This window comes from Gigantopelta aegis, chromosome 11 (genome assembly GCF_016097555.1).
Source record: "Gigantopelta aegis isolate Gae_Host chromosome 11, Gae_host_genome, whole genome shotgun sequence".
NCBI lineage: Eukaryota > Metazoa > Mollusca > Gastropoda > Neomphalida > Peltospiridae > Gigantopelta > Gigantopelta aegis.
The window spans coordinates 3,684,234-3,698,500 of record NC_054709.1 but is presented as its reverse complement, the minus strand read 5'-3'; the positions used below and the strand labels follow the sequence as shown (position 1 = coordinate 3,698,500).

General features: G+C 43.2%; 1 protein-coding gene across 1 annotated transcript in view; it reads right to left on the bottom strand.

Annotated features, from left to right (window-relative positions):
• Positions 1-14,267, bottom strand: part of LOC121385342 (hephaestin-like protein) — a 54,398-nt gene that overhangs the window by 27,712 nt on the left and 12,419 nt on the right. Inside the window, exons 5-8 of the mRNA XM_041515984.1 lie at positions 11,908-11,992; positions 10,599-10,852; positions 9,591-9,806; positions 2,521-2,848 (exon numbers count right to left, since the gene is read on the bottom strand). Coding sequence (XP_041371918.1) covers positions 2,521-2,848; positions 9,591-9,806; positions 10,599-10,852; positions 11,908-11,992 — 883 coding nt within the window. The remainder of the gene's footprint in view (positions 1-2,520; positions 2,849-9,590; positions 9,807-10,598; positions 10,853-11,907; positions 11,993-14,267) is intronic.

Below are 14,267 nucleotides of genomic sequence, written 5' to 3'. Positions count from 1 at the left end.
CGCCATCAAGGCCGGTCTAATAACACGTTTTCGTTCTCCACCTGGTTGGGACGGGGCTGCTAACACAGTACCTACCAGCCGTACATGTATATCCGATGGCTTAACCACGACGCCACCAAGGCCGGTCTAATAACACGTTTTCGTTCTCCATCTGGTTGGGATGGGGCTGCTAACACAGTACCTACCAGCCGTACATGTATATCCGATGGCTTAACCACGACGCCATCAAGGCCGGTCTAATAACACGTTTTCGTTCTCCACCTGGTTGGGACGGGGCTGCTACCACAGTACCTACCAGCCGTACATGTCTATCCGATGGCTTAACCACGACGCCATCAAAGCCGGTCTAATAACACGTTTTCGTTCTCCACCTGGTTGGGACGGGGCTGCTAACATAGTACCTACCAGCCGTACATGTATATCCGATGGCTTAACCACGACGCCATCAAGGCCGGTCTAATAACACGTTTTCGTTCTCCACCTGGTTGGGATGGGGCTGCTAACATAGTACCTACCAGTCGTACATGTATATCCGATGGCTTAACCACGACGCCATCAAGGCCGGTCTAATAACACGTTTTCGTTCTCCACCTGGTTGGGACGGGGCTGCTAACATAGTACCTACCAGCCGTACATGTATATCCGATGGCTTAACCACGACGCCATCAAGGCCGGTCTAATAACACGTTTTCGTTCTCCACCTGGTTGGGATGGGGCTGCTAACACAGTACCTACCAGCCGTACATGTATATCCGATGGCTTAACCACGACGACATCAAGGCCGGTCTAATAACACGTTTTCGTTCTCCACCTGGTTGGGATGGGGCTGCGAACCCAGTACCTACCAGTCGTACATGTCTATCCGATGGCCTAACCATGACACCATCAAGGCCGGTCTAATAACACGTTTTCGTTCTCCACCTGGTTGGGACGGGGCTGCTAACACAGTACCTACCAGCCGTACATGTCTATCCGATGGCTTAACCACGACGCCATCAAGGCCGGTCTGATAACACGTTTTCGTTCTCCACCTGGTTGGGATGGGAAAATGCCAAACAGAGAATGGGTCCACCGAGGTGGTTCCATCCTACGATGTCTCTACCTCAGGCGAGCGCTCTACCCACTGAGCTAGGCCTCGTCCCACGATTAGAAAAGCTCCGCTGACAAACACCATAGCGGTGCTAAAATTCCGACTGTTTTTTGGTACGAAAAAACAATAGAAGAAAAAAAAACAGAAAGAAAGAAATGTTTTATTTAACGACGCACTCGACATATTTTATTTACGGTTATATGGCGTCAGACATATGGTTAAGGACCACACAGATTTTGAAAGGAAACCCGCTGTCGCCACTACGTGGGCTACTCTTTCCGATTAGCAGCAAGGGATCTTTTATTTGCGCTTCCCACAGGCAGGATAGCACAAACCGTGGCTTTTGTTGAACCAGTTATGGATCACTGGTCGGTGCAAGTGGTTTACACCTACCCATTGAGCCTTGCGGAGCACTCACTCAGGGTTTGGAGTCGGTATCTGGATTAAAAATCCCATGCCTCGACTGGGATCCGAACCCAGTACCTACCAGCCTGTAGACCGATGGCCTAACCACAACGCCACCGAGGCCGGTCAATAGAAGAAACAGATCTGCCCCAGGTTGGGTCCCTGGCCTCACAGAGATTGAACTCCGGGGCGGACATGCTCGAAACCTCTGTGGTATACGAGTCCGGGGCGGACATGCTCGAAACCTCTGTGGTATACGAGTCTGGGGCGGACATGCTCGAAACCTCTGTGGTATACGAGTCTGGGGCGGACATGCTCGAAACCTCTGTGGTATCTGAGTCCGGGGCGGACATGCTCGAAACCTCTGTGGTATATGAGTCCGGGGCGGACATGCTCGAAACCTCTGTGGTATCCGAGTCCGGGGCGGACATGCTCGAAACCTCTGTGGTATATGAGTCCGGGGCGGACATGCTCGAAACCTCTGTGGTATATGAGTCCGGGGCGGACATGCTCGAAACCTCTGTGGTATATGAGTCCGGGGCGGACATGCTCGAAACCTCTGTGGTATATGAGTCCGGGGCGGACATGCTCGAAACCTCAGTGGTATATGAGTCCGGGGCGGACATGCTCGAAACCTCTGTGGTATATGAGTCCGGGGCGGACATGCTCGAAACCTCTGTGGAATATGAGTCTGGGGCGGACCTGCTCGAAACCTCTGTGGAATATGAGTCTGGTAAAAACTTACGCAACGCAGAAGAAAAAGTAAATAAAGAAAAAAGTTCAAAATGTGTTTTCTTTAACGACAACACTAGAGCACATTGATTAATTTAATCATCGGTTATTGGAAGAAAGAAAGTACAAGAAGAAGAAGAGGAAGAAAGAAAGAAGAAGAAGAAGAAAAAGAAAGAAAGAAAGAAAGAAAGAAGATTAAGAAAGAAAGAAGAAGAAAGAAGAAGAAGAAGAAGAAGAAGAAGAAGAAGAAGAAGAAGAAGAAGAAGAAGAAAGGAGAACTAATAGCCACGTACCTCTGGTGTCGCATTGTTAACGAATGTCCACTGATGTAAAAGCTCTGCACGCCTTCATATAAAGTAAACAGATGAATCGACACTGGCTCGTTCGCGAAGAATATCACCTTGGGCAGGTTGCCGTACATGTAGCCGTTGATGCTGTACATTTTGTTGCTCTCTTCGAAGTCCGCGTCCTTGGAGTTGTGTAACGTCGTGCAGATGCCCGGATTGCCGCAGCGGTTGAGGTTGGCGTCCATGAGCCAGCTAGCGTTTTCGTCTATGAGGTCCATGAAGAAAACGTATTCCAAGCCGACGTCAGTTCGTTCGCCGTTTGGCGCCAGAGTTCCTGGAAAAGTTAAACAAAAAAAGTTTATTTCAACGACACCATAGTAAGTAAGCAACTATTTTAACGTACTCATATACCACAGGGTTTTTGAACACAGTCTATCCCGACTGGGGTCTCTGATATGATTAGACACGGATCCAAAGGAGAAAACCGGCCTGGGTGGTGTCGTGTGGTTAAGGCATCGGCCATTAGGCTGGTAGGTACTGGGTTCGCAGGCCAGTACCGGCTCACACCCAGAGCGAGTTTTAACAATTCAACGGGCAGGTGTGAGACACAGTTATAGCGTCTCGCGTCTCTCTCTCTCTCTCTCTCTCTCTCTCTCTCTCTCTCTCTCTCTCTCTCTCTCTCTCTCTCTCTCTCTCTCTCTCTCTCTCTCTCTCTCTCTCTCTCTCTCTCTCTCTCTCTCTCTCTCTCTCTCTCTCTCTCTCTCTCTCTCTCTCTCTCTCTCTCTCTCTGGACAGACAGCCCAGACAGCTGAGATGTGTGTGCCCAGGAGACAACGTGATTGAACCGTAATTGGATATAAGCACAATAATAAGTTGAAATAAATATGGGAGAATCCCGAGGGTACGCAAACCTTCAAATATCGAAGTGCCTACGGGTGAATACAATTTCAATTTTTTTTTTTTTTTTAAATATGACTTGCTGGATATAAAGCATCACGGGGTGAGTGGAGGGTTTGGGACAGTGTGTAGAAAATTGGGACTTTTGAACATTATAAAATTTAAATATAGCAGAATCACGAGTTCAGCCTCAGCTAAGTAGAAGATGACACGATCGTTCATAAATCAATTTCTTGAAAAATTACCTGCGGTATTTTACTAACATTAGCAAGTGTATTTGTATTTCATCTATTAGGTCTAAAACATTGACTGCTTTTCGCTTTTGGCAGGCCGCTATATCGAGCCCTGAATTTATTTCTTACACACCTTTTGGTGCGAAGTTTATTTGTTATTTTTGATAACACATACTGATATCACATATATGTGTGATAACAATTTAAAGACACTCGACTGGCTCTTCCTATGTGATGAGTCGGTTGTTACAGCCATACCATCCAATCAAATAGGGACTGCAACAATTGACAGCGTTTTGACGTAAACGTTGACCTGAAATTGATTGCATAAGGCAACCCCTGTAATACGTTTTAGTTGCCAAAGCTATGTAAATAAATTTTGTTTTAAACCTGGTTTTTTAAGCATGTGTAAGAAATAGAATGCTACAATCGCTTTCGCTCGTTAGATACGCTTTAAAACAATTCGTTGTAAGGTAAATGAGAATAGCCGATTGTAACAAGAAAGAAAGAAAGAAAGAAATGTTTTATTTAACGAATCACTCAGCACATTTTATTTACGGTTATATGGCGTCAGACATATGGTTAAGGACCACACAGATATTGAGAGGAAACCCGCTGTCGCCACTTCATGGGCTACTCGTTTCGATTAGTAGCAAGGAATCTTTTATGTGTACCATCCCACAGACAGGGTAGTGCATATCACGGCCTTTGATATACCAGTCGTGGTGCACTGGCTGGAATGAGAAATAGCCTAATGGCCCCACCGACGGGGGATTGTGACCAAATAAACAATATGATTTCATCCGAAACATCGGTTGCTATGCAATCGGCTACTCACGTACGAGACACTCGTGCGGTGTGGTGCCACCTTTAGGTGACCCGATTTTTATTACACAGACGTGACAGAACATACCACTATCTTTGGTATACATGTTGGGACGAGAAAAAACACAATTGATCAAAGTTAAAAGTGTATTTTGTTTAACAACACCACTAGAGCACATTGATATTAATCATCGGCTATTGGATGTCAAACATTTGGTAATTCTATCAGTCATAAAAATGAAACCCGCTATTTTTTGGTAGTAAGGGATCGTTTATATGCAGAGAGGATAGCACATACCACGGTCTTTGGCATACCGGTCGTGGTGCACTGCCTGGAACGGGATATAGCCCCCAACTGACCAAGCCTACGAGCTAAACTCCTCAGGCGATACTTTGGATAGCTCTGCCGTCTTAGCTAGATCACGCCCGAGTTGCTGCCATGACAAAATAATGCACTGGGTTTCATTTCATAAAGCCGATTGCGTTATTTCTCGTTACAGCCAGTGCACCACGACTGGTATATCAAAGGCCGCGGTATGTGCTATCCTTGTTTCCTCTCTATGACTGTGTCACAATTACCATATGTTTGACATCCAATAATCGATGATTAATAAATCAATGTGCTCTAGTGGTGTCACTAAACAAGACAAACTTTTTAACATATATCATTTTCATATTTAAGTTATTACTGCACCAGTGTGTCAGACGATGACAATTCTGAAAACGAAGATCAACGGAGTACAAACTGTCTATGGGATGGGGCATTTAAAAGACCCCTTGCTATTAATGGAAAAATGTAGCGGGTTTCCTCTCTATGACTGTGTCAAAATGACCGTATGTTTGACAGGCGCGGCGATGTATTAATGCTCCAATATTTTGCTGTCAAGTGTTTCGCCGAAGAATCCTTATTTACTCTTGACAATTGTCAATATTTGTTTAATAAACATACACGTATGCGTTTGTACTTTGCAATATGAGAGTGGACAACATATTTAAATAATTTAATTAAACTTAAAGGGACATTCCTGAGTTTCCTGCATTGTAAGATTTTTCCGAAAAATATTTTCTTGTTTAGAATATCAGTGTCTGTATATTCAATGTGTTTCTGGCCATCTTAATATTTGTAAGAAGCCCAAACTGGATTTTGTGTTTAAATAATTTCGTACGTACGAAAAAATATATTTTAGGAAAAAATAATGAAATTTAACCTAGTACAAATATTTGAACGATCAGAAGCACGTTTTATATACAGCCACTAATATTTTATGCAGAAAAATATATTTGATATGTAATTACGATCGTTAAAAAGTCTCTGTTAGTCGATAACATCTTAAAAATTGCAGCAAACCCAGGAATGTCCTTTTAACATAAACATAACTATAAGTTATATTTAACTTAACTTTAACTTGATTTTCATTTTCATTTTCATTTTCATTTACAGTGTCTTAATTTTAATTTTAATTTAACTTAACATACTGTAATTTGTATCAATTATGATATAAACTGAAAGTCATTGCGCAGGAAGTTAATCTCAATCGACCTCAAGATGAACTGTATAATTAGTAATTCAGTTTTGCCTTCAGTGTTGTTTTAGTACAAGGAAGTGACTAACTATTTTTGTTTTAACATTAAATTGAGACACCCGAAGCTACACGTATGTTCAGTAGTGCAGCATGCTAAGGGCGGTTCATACTACACAATTTATAGCAATGATTTAAACGAAATTTTCTTTGCCAATGAATCGCAAGTTATTACTAGGTATGGCGTGCTGGATGGTATTACACGTACAGTGTATTTGGTCATGATGTTGACGATGATGATGTTAGTGAACACAATGACGATGATGATGACGACGGTGGTGATGATGATGATGATTATAACGACGACGATGTAGAGGTGCGCTACAAACGAAGTTAAAGTTGGAATTCAAAGGAAATGAGACAGTGGATAAAATAAATAAATAAATAAATAAATAAATAATATAACTAAATATATAATAATCTGAATAATCTAAATGAAATATAAATAAAATAAAATAATAACTAACTAACTAAATAAATAAATAATATAACTAAATATATAATAATCTGAATAATCTAAATGAAATATAAATAAAATAATAAATAAATAAATACATTTTAAAAATCTTATACATTTCTTGCAGGACAGGACAGGACAACTCATTTTACGTGCCCCTATCCACGAAGGTTCAGGCACGCCCACCACGGATTTAGCCTCTGACTTCGCCAGTGACTAACTCCGGAGCGGGGGGGGGGGGGGGGGGGGGGGGGGGGGGGGTAAGTTTGAGGTGGGCGGAATTTGGAAAAAAGCCATTTAGTAAGGTCAACGCGAGCGCTGACCAAATAGCAGACACTTCGCAAACTTGAAGTAACACCGAGTGGGAGCCGTGTTCTGATTGGCTGAATTTCGATTCCTCGGTGAAGCCTGTTTTTTACCTAAGTCTACAAAGAGTAACTGCCTCCAAAACATGTCCGGATTCTAAAATTTATCCCAAAATAGTTAAGACTGCTCGGCCAAAAGGTTTTTAAGGTGATTTTGAGCAATTGATCGGGCGCCAAAATAAAATGCGTTAGACTATTTATAAAAAAATAAAAATAACAAGAATTTTGAACTGCTTCTAAAACGTTTTAAAGTCTAACTAGCCCAATAAAGGAGGTTGGTACCTGTCCTAGGAAAGGTTGGTGTCTAGGGGGATCCGATGTAGTCGGTGGTCTCAAGATGCTGGAGGAACTGCCGGTAATCGGAGTCTGCTAAGGTCTTGGTGATTGGACGGTAGTGCGGACCCGCGACGGTTTTGAGGACTCGATGTAGTGTCGGGTTGTCCATCTCCGATAGCAGCAGACCTTGGTTGAATCTTCCGTTCCGGCGGATGGTTACGCATACAGCGCTTTGTCCCTCCTGCATCTTGAGTCGGTGTACGGCGAATTCCCCCTCGTTGCGTCCATCTGGCAAAGGTTGGTAGGCTTGTTCCTTTGGGTCAGTTGACGTGCCTCCGTCATGTTCGTCTTGACCAGCTGGTGGTAACGCTGTTGGAGACGGCCGGCCTGCAGTGACCACTGCTCCACTGGTTTTGTCCCCGGCTGCGGCGGTTGAGAGGGGCGACTTGGCCTGGCTGGAGTGGTCGCCTTCCTCTTCACAACAGGTCCTTTCCGGGCCTGCGCCTCAACGGGTGTCGTCGACTGGATCGGCGACACATCCGGAGGCGCTTGAGTAGATACGGGTGCAGGTGGCCGATTGAACGGGGTGACACAGATGGCTGTGTCCAGCTCGTTCAGTTCGTCATCTTCCTGAGGGACAGAAGCCGAGACAGCCGGGTCCGGAACCTCTTCCATCTTGGTCGTCTTCCTCGGTTGAGTGGCGTTGGGCGGTCTAACAGAAGGAGTCGCCGCCGGCGGTTTAGCCACCGGTTTTGACCCCCCCCTGCGCCGCCGCTGGCGCACGTCTCCTTTTCCTCCACCTTCCTTTCTTCTGTATGCGATCTCCGTACACCAAGGTCACGGTTGCCCGTTGAACCTTATGGTTCAAGCACGCTGTCCTGGACACGCGTCAGCCATCTGTGGCTAGTAAAAAGGCTGGGTGATGACCAGTTGATACCCGGATACGAACCCCGGTATCTACCCCGGTCTTAACCATCGACTACAGCAATGATTCGGGCATTTCTTGTGACGTCAGACCCCCACGCTATCTCGAGGTCAAGACGTGTCTGAACACGTTCTGGGATGACTCATGGCCAAAACGAACAGATGTCACAGTTAAATAAGCACCCCGTCATTCGACACCACTCTAGGGGTCATTAACGACTTCCGCACCATCTGTTTCCTGTACATCAAAGGACCCCCCTACGGTTAACACACCCATCAATCTGACCAACATCCGGTGTTTATTGACACTTTGTAAGAAATTGTGCTCGCAACGAGCAGAAGAGCGTCCCCACGCTATCTCGAGGTCAAGACGTGTCTGAACACGCTCTGGGGTGACTCATGGCCAACGTCGTATATGGGCACGTTTCAAACCTTCCCCCGACATCTGGCAAAACCCTGGGTTTTTTCCTCTGTAATTTTCCACTCCCCGTTGACTGGTTCTCATTATACAGAGACCCCCACTCAAGACGTGTCTGAACACGTTCTGAAATGACTCATGGCCAACGCCGTATATGGACACGTTTCAAACCTTTCCCCCGACATCTGGTAAAACCCCTGGGGTTTTTCCTCTGGAATTTTCCACTCCCCGTTGACTGGTTCTCCTTAATCAACCCACACCTGTCAAATCCATCTTACCATCTTAACGACTTCCACACCATCTGTTTCTTGTACATCAAACGGCTGTCACAGTTAAATAAACACCCCATCATTCGACACCACTCTAGGGGTCATTAACGACTTCCGCGCCATCTGTTTCCTGTACATCAAAGGACCCCCGACGGTTAACACACCCATCAATCTTACCAACATCCGGTGTTTCCTGACACAGAGGTCAGGTTCTCACAGCTGTCCAAGTCATTAACCCAGTAGCGTCCCCACGCTTAAAGGTCAGCCAGCTGCACGACCCCGATGTGCACTGAACGTGACGTCATTAGGCCACGCCCCCACGCGTAGAGGTCAGCCAATCAGAAGAGGCCACGTCCCTTAGAGGTCAACCAATCAGAGCGCAGGACAGGTCACGCGACCTAGCTCATTTGCATACATGGGGCTCAAGTGACCCCTCTACTGATGATTCGTGACGAGTGGTTTTTAATATGGAGTCTATGTTAATCGGTACCTTTTGAGGTTCTACCGAGACAAATACCGATTAGCTAGACGAGGTTGATATTTTACATATTAAAACACACGAGTAGCGAATTCTGTTTATCCTATAACACTTCTAAAATAATATTTTAATTAAATGTTTAGTAAATCACAGTACTAAAGTCGCCGACATCGGTAATATGACGTCATCACGATTAACACAAATTAGTTATATATAAACGTCTCCGGCATGATATTTATTATTGTGATGTTTATTGCTGTGCCGTAGGTCGAATAAATGTCAAAATGTCAAAACATCGTGCAGTAGGTGTTTACCTTCGTGAACTAACTATAAATAAAATAAATAAGCCCTCACCTTTCTTGCATGTGAACAGCATGCCGACGAGTCCGGTAACAATATCGGGTTCTGACACTCTGTGGGAATGGTAGGGCCAAGCCAGGCAGTTGTTGTCTTCCTTTGTCGGAGCAAAGTTCTCTCCCCTGACGACCCACGTGTAGGTGTGTACCCCTCCAAATGGAACTCCATCGTCTATTTTAATTGGGCCGCTAGTGTCATCCACGTATTTCGCACCTAAACCGAGACGCAAACTTTTAAACTCACGGACACACAGAGGGAAGGGGAGAGAGAGAGAGAGAGAGAGAGAGAGAGAGAGAGAGAGAGAGAGAGAGAGAGAGAGAGAGAGAGAGAGAGAGAGAGAGAGAGAGAGAGAGGAGAGAGAGAGAGAGAGAGAGAGAGAGAGAGAGGGAGAGGGGGGGGAGGAGAGGGGGGGAGAGGGGGAGGGGAGGGAGAGATACAGAGAGAGAGAGACACACACACACACACACCACACAGAGAGAGAGAGAGAGAGAGAGAGAGAGAGAGAGAGGAGGAGAGAGAGAGAGAGAGAGAGAGAGAGAGAGACAGAGACAGACATACAGACAGACAGACAGACAGACAGAGATACAGACAAACAGACAGATAGAGACAGAGAAACTAGGGGTGGTCATTTGGGTTATTTCTCGTTCCAGCCAGTGTACCACGACTGGTATTTAAAAGGCCGTGGTATGTGCTATCCTGCCAGTGGGATGGTGTATATAAAAGATCCCTTGCTAATAATGCAAAATGTTGCGGGTTTCCTCTATGTCTGACATCCAGTAACCGGTGATTAATGTGTTCTAGTCGTGTCGTTAAACAAAACAAACTTTAACTTTTCATGTCAAAGAGATACAATGGGTTTCGCTTGTTCTGCATCACTTCTCGAAAACTCTTTCCACGAGGAATAAAAACCCAATCTGAACTACGTAACTCCTCGAAATTTCTTCTGCTAGAGTATTATTTGTTATTTTCTTGAATCTTCAGGTACATAATATTGTTTTTACTTACCTTCTGCATCCTTATCGTACTGCACACCATGCGGGTGGATGGTGAACGTTCGACCGCTGGTGGGTGCCATGTTCTTCAGATGTATGAGGATGGTGTCCCCAATCTCCGCTCTAATCATGGGTCCGATGAATCCCAGCCAAGGAGGGTAAGGCATCTGAGTTTTGAAAGACCGGTCTGTGAACTGTCTGAACACCGCCTTGGTATAAACACGTCCGATCCGGTTGGCACCGCCCTGCAAGCGAGCGTCCGCTTGTCTGGTAGAAATGGTAGAAAAGTCATTGAGGAATTTGAGTTTTGAATAGTATTCAGAAAACATGAGTACAAACAAAACAAATGAGACAAAGGAGCGTGAAAGACAGACAAAGAGGGAGGGAGGAGAGCGAGAGTGTTGTGTGTGTGTGTGTGTGAGAGAGAGAGAGAGAGAGAGAGAGAGAGAGAGAGAGAGAGAGAGAGAGAGAGAGAGAGAGAGAGAGAGAGAGAGAGAGAGACAGACAGACAGACAGACAGACAGACAGACAGAGAGAGAGAGATACAGAGACAGAACGAGAGACAGAAAGATGGAGGAGAGATACAGTGATATAGGGAAGAGAGATAGACAGAGACAGAGGGTATGTTAGAGAGAGAGGCAGAGAGAGAGGAGGGGAGGGAGAGAGAGAAAGAGATAAAGAAAGAGAGAGACAGAAAGAGAGAGTGATAAAGAGGGAGGGAGAAAAAGTGAGAGAAAGGGAGGGGGAGACAGGGAGAGAGAGATAGATAGAGAGAAAGATAGAGAGACAGACATGCAGACAGACAGACAGATATACATACATATATCTATAGATATGGTGGAAAAGTATGATGCTAGTTTCGAAAATCACGTGCACATTCAGAACAAGATGTTGTAGCCCATACCGACTCCTCCGTCAAGGACAAAAAAGGGTTGGGCAATGGAGCACAAGTAGCCCGATTAGGGTCGGTAGCGGGCAAGGGTTTGTGGGTTTTTTTTGGTACTATTAAATTTGCAAATTAAAGTCAAATAGAAATTGTTGCGTAAGTTAATTTATTGCATAACTTAGAACTGTTCGACAAAATTGAAATGGACCTAATATGGTTGATTTGATCGAAAGGTAGCTAAAGCTAAAAAAAATTTTTACACTGACATATTTTTTCTTTAAAAACACCGCACTGCGAGTTGGTATGGGTTTAAAACGTAATAACGTAATTTCATATGCATTTTAACGTTATTTATTATAGAGTAACGTTCTGATTTACCAGTTCCATTTTGATGCAAAGGGAGTATAGCGTAGTAATATGGCGTAGTAATACATACGGGTCATCATTGACGAGATTTCCGTTAGGCGCGTAGTCCCAGTTCTCCTCCACGATGCCGATATAGTACTCTCGTACGAACGCGCCTTTAGTTAGAAGACAATAAAAACAGAGCTCTGTATTATTTGTTTAAACATAGGAATCAGACAGAAGTGGTAATCACCGATATAAATATATATAAGAATCTCTCTCTCTCTCTCTCTCTCTCTCTCTCTCTCTCTCTCTCTCTCTCTCTCTCTCTCTCTCTCTCTCTCTCTCTCTCTCTCTCTCTCTCTCTCTGTGTTAGTGTATGTGTTTGTTTGTTTGTGTGTGTGTGTGTGTGTGTGTGTGTATGTGTGTGTACATAGATCATCCTTGTTTATATATAAACAAGAATGATATATATATATATATATATATATATATATATATATATATATATATATATATATATATATATATGCAGTCAAACCTGTCCTAACGGTCACTTGTACTCAGCGGTCACCTGCCTTAAGCGGCCACTTTTATCTATTCCCTTGTGTGACCGCTTAAGACAGGTTTGACTGATATATTACATAGATATGCGCACGCAAGACAAAAAGACAGACAAACAGAAAATACATTTAATTTAATAGTTTAATTTTTGTATGAAAATATATTGAAAAAATGTTTTTGCAGATTTTCTCTTAAAGACAGCATGTGAGATTGACCAAATGTTTGACATCCAATAACTGATGATTAATAAATAAATGTGCTCTAGTGGTGTCGTTAAACAAAAACAATCTTTAACTGGAGATTACATGTCAGAATTACCAAATGTTTGACATTCAATATCCGATGATTAATTAATCAATGTGCTCTAGTGGTGTCGTTAAACAAAAACAATCTTTAACTGGAGATTACGTCAGAATTACCAAATGTTTGACATTCAATATCCGATGATTAGTTAATCAATGTGCTCTAGTGGTGTCGTTAAACAAAAACAATCTTTAACTGGAGATTGCATGTCAGAATTACCAAATGTTTGACTTCAATATCCGATGATTAGTTAATCAATGTGCTCTAGTGGTGCTGTTTACGTGCTGGGATGTCGTTAAACATTCATTTATTCTAGTGATATCGTTAAACAAGACAAACCTTAAAGGTAAATCTTTAATATGTAACACCAATCTCAAGACTATCCTAAGTTTGCGGCATTGTAAGATGTTTTTGACTAATACAATGTTTTAACGAACAGTATTACATATTAAATACATTTTTTTTTGTTCCGACTATAGGGGCGTTACGTAGCCCAGTGGTAAAGCGTTCGATTGATGCGTGGGTCTCATCTTCATAAATCAAGGCTAATATTCGTTCCTCGTATTCAGCCTTGATACATGTAGTCAAGATTACTGATATCCACTACTATCGCCCTCTATTGGAAGAAAATTTGTAACACCGATTATGTCCCTTACACGATGACATCGCTGACAAATCACAGCATCGGTAACATGTGACAATCTTGAAAGCAATATCAAAAATTAACCGCCGGACGCTGACGCTGCCATCTTTGTTTACAATAACAAGGGAATTTATAAGGAGCGTTGCGATTCGTTGCAATCAGATCTAATCGCATCCAATGAAATTTAAGCATTTTGTGGCACGATTTCTTGATCGATCTTCGTCGATGGGCTCATTGGGCTACTTCTCACTCCAGCCCGTGAACCACGACTGATATATCAAAAGCCGTGGTATGTGCTATCCTGTATGTGAGATTGTGCATATAAAAGGTCCCTTGTTACTCACGAAGACTATATGTCAAAATTACCAAAAGTTTGACATCCAACAGCCGATGATTAATAAAAATCAATGTTTTCTATTGGTGACGTAAAATAAAACTTTATCTTTTGTACAGAGTATCAGTGTTTGTATATTCAATGTGTGTTTGGTTCTCCTAATATTTGTAAGCATCCCAAACTGAATTTGGTATCCCAATAGTTCAGTATGTTTGAACAAAATATCTATTAGTAAATAAAATGAAGTTTGACCTAGTGCAAACAAAATGACAATCAAAAACTTGTTAAATATACAACCACTAATATTTTATTTTTTAAAATATATTTCTTACACACCCGTTGGTGAGAACATCATTCGTTATTTTTGATAACGCACATTTGTTAACACATGTACGTATGTTAACAATTTCCAGACATACGGCTGGCTGCTCCTAGGTGATGACCAGGTCACCAATGCCATACATCCAATGAAAAAAACAGAACGATCGAAATCGATTACACTGTGACGTATAGTTAACCTGGCAATCATTGGTCAGTGACGCGTAAGTTAGCTACAAGCGCAAAGGCTGTAAATAACTTTTAATCGAAAAAGATGTTAAAGTTGGCT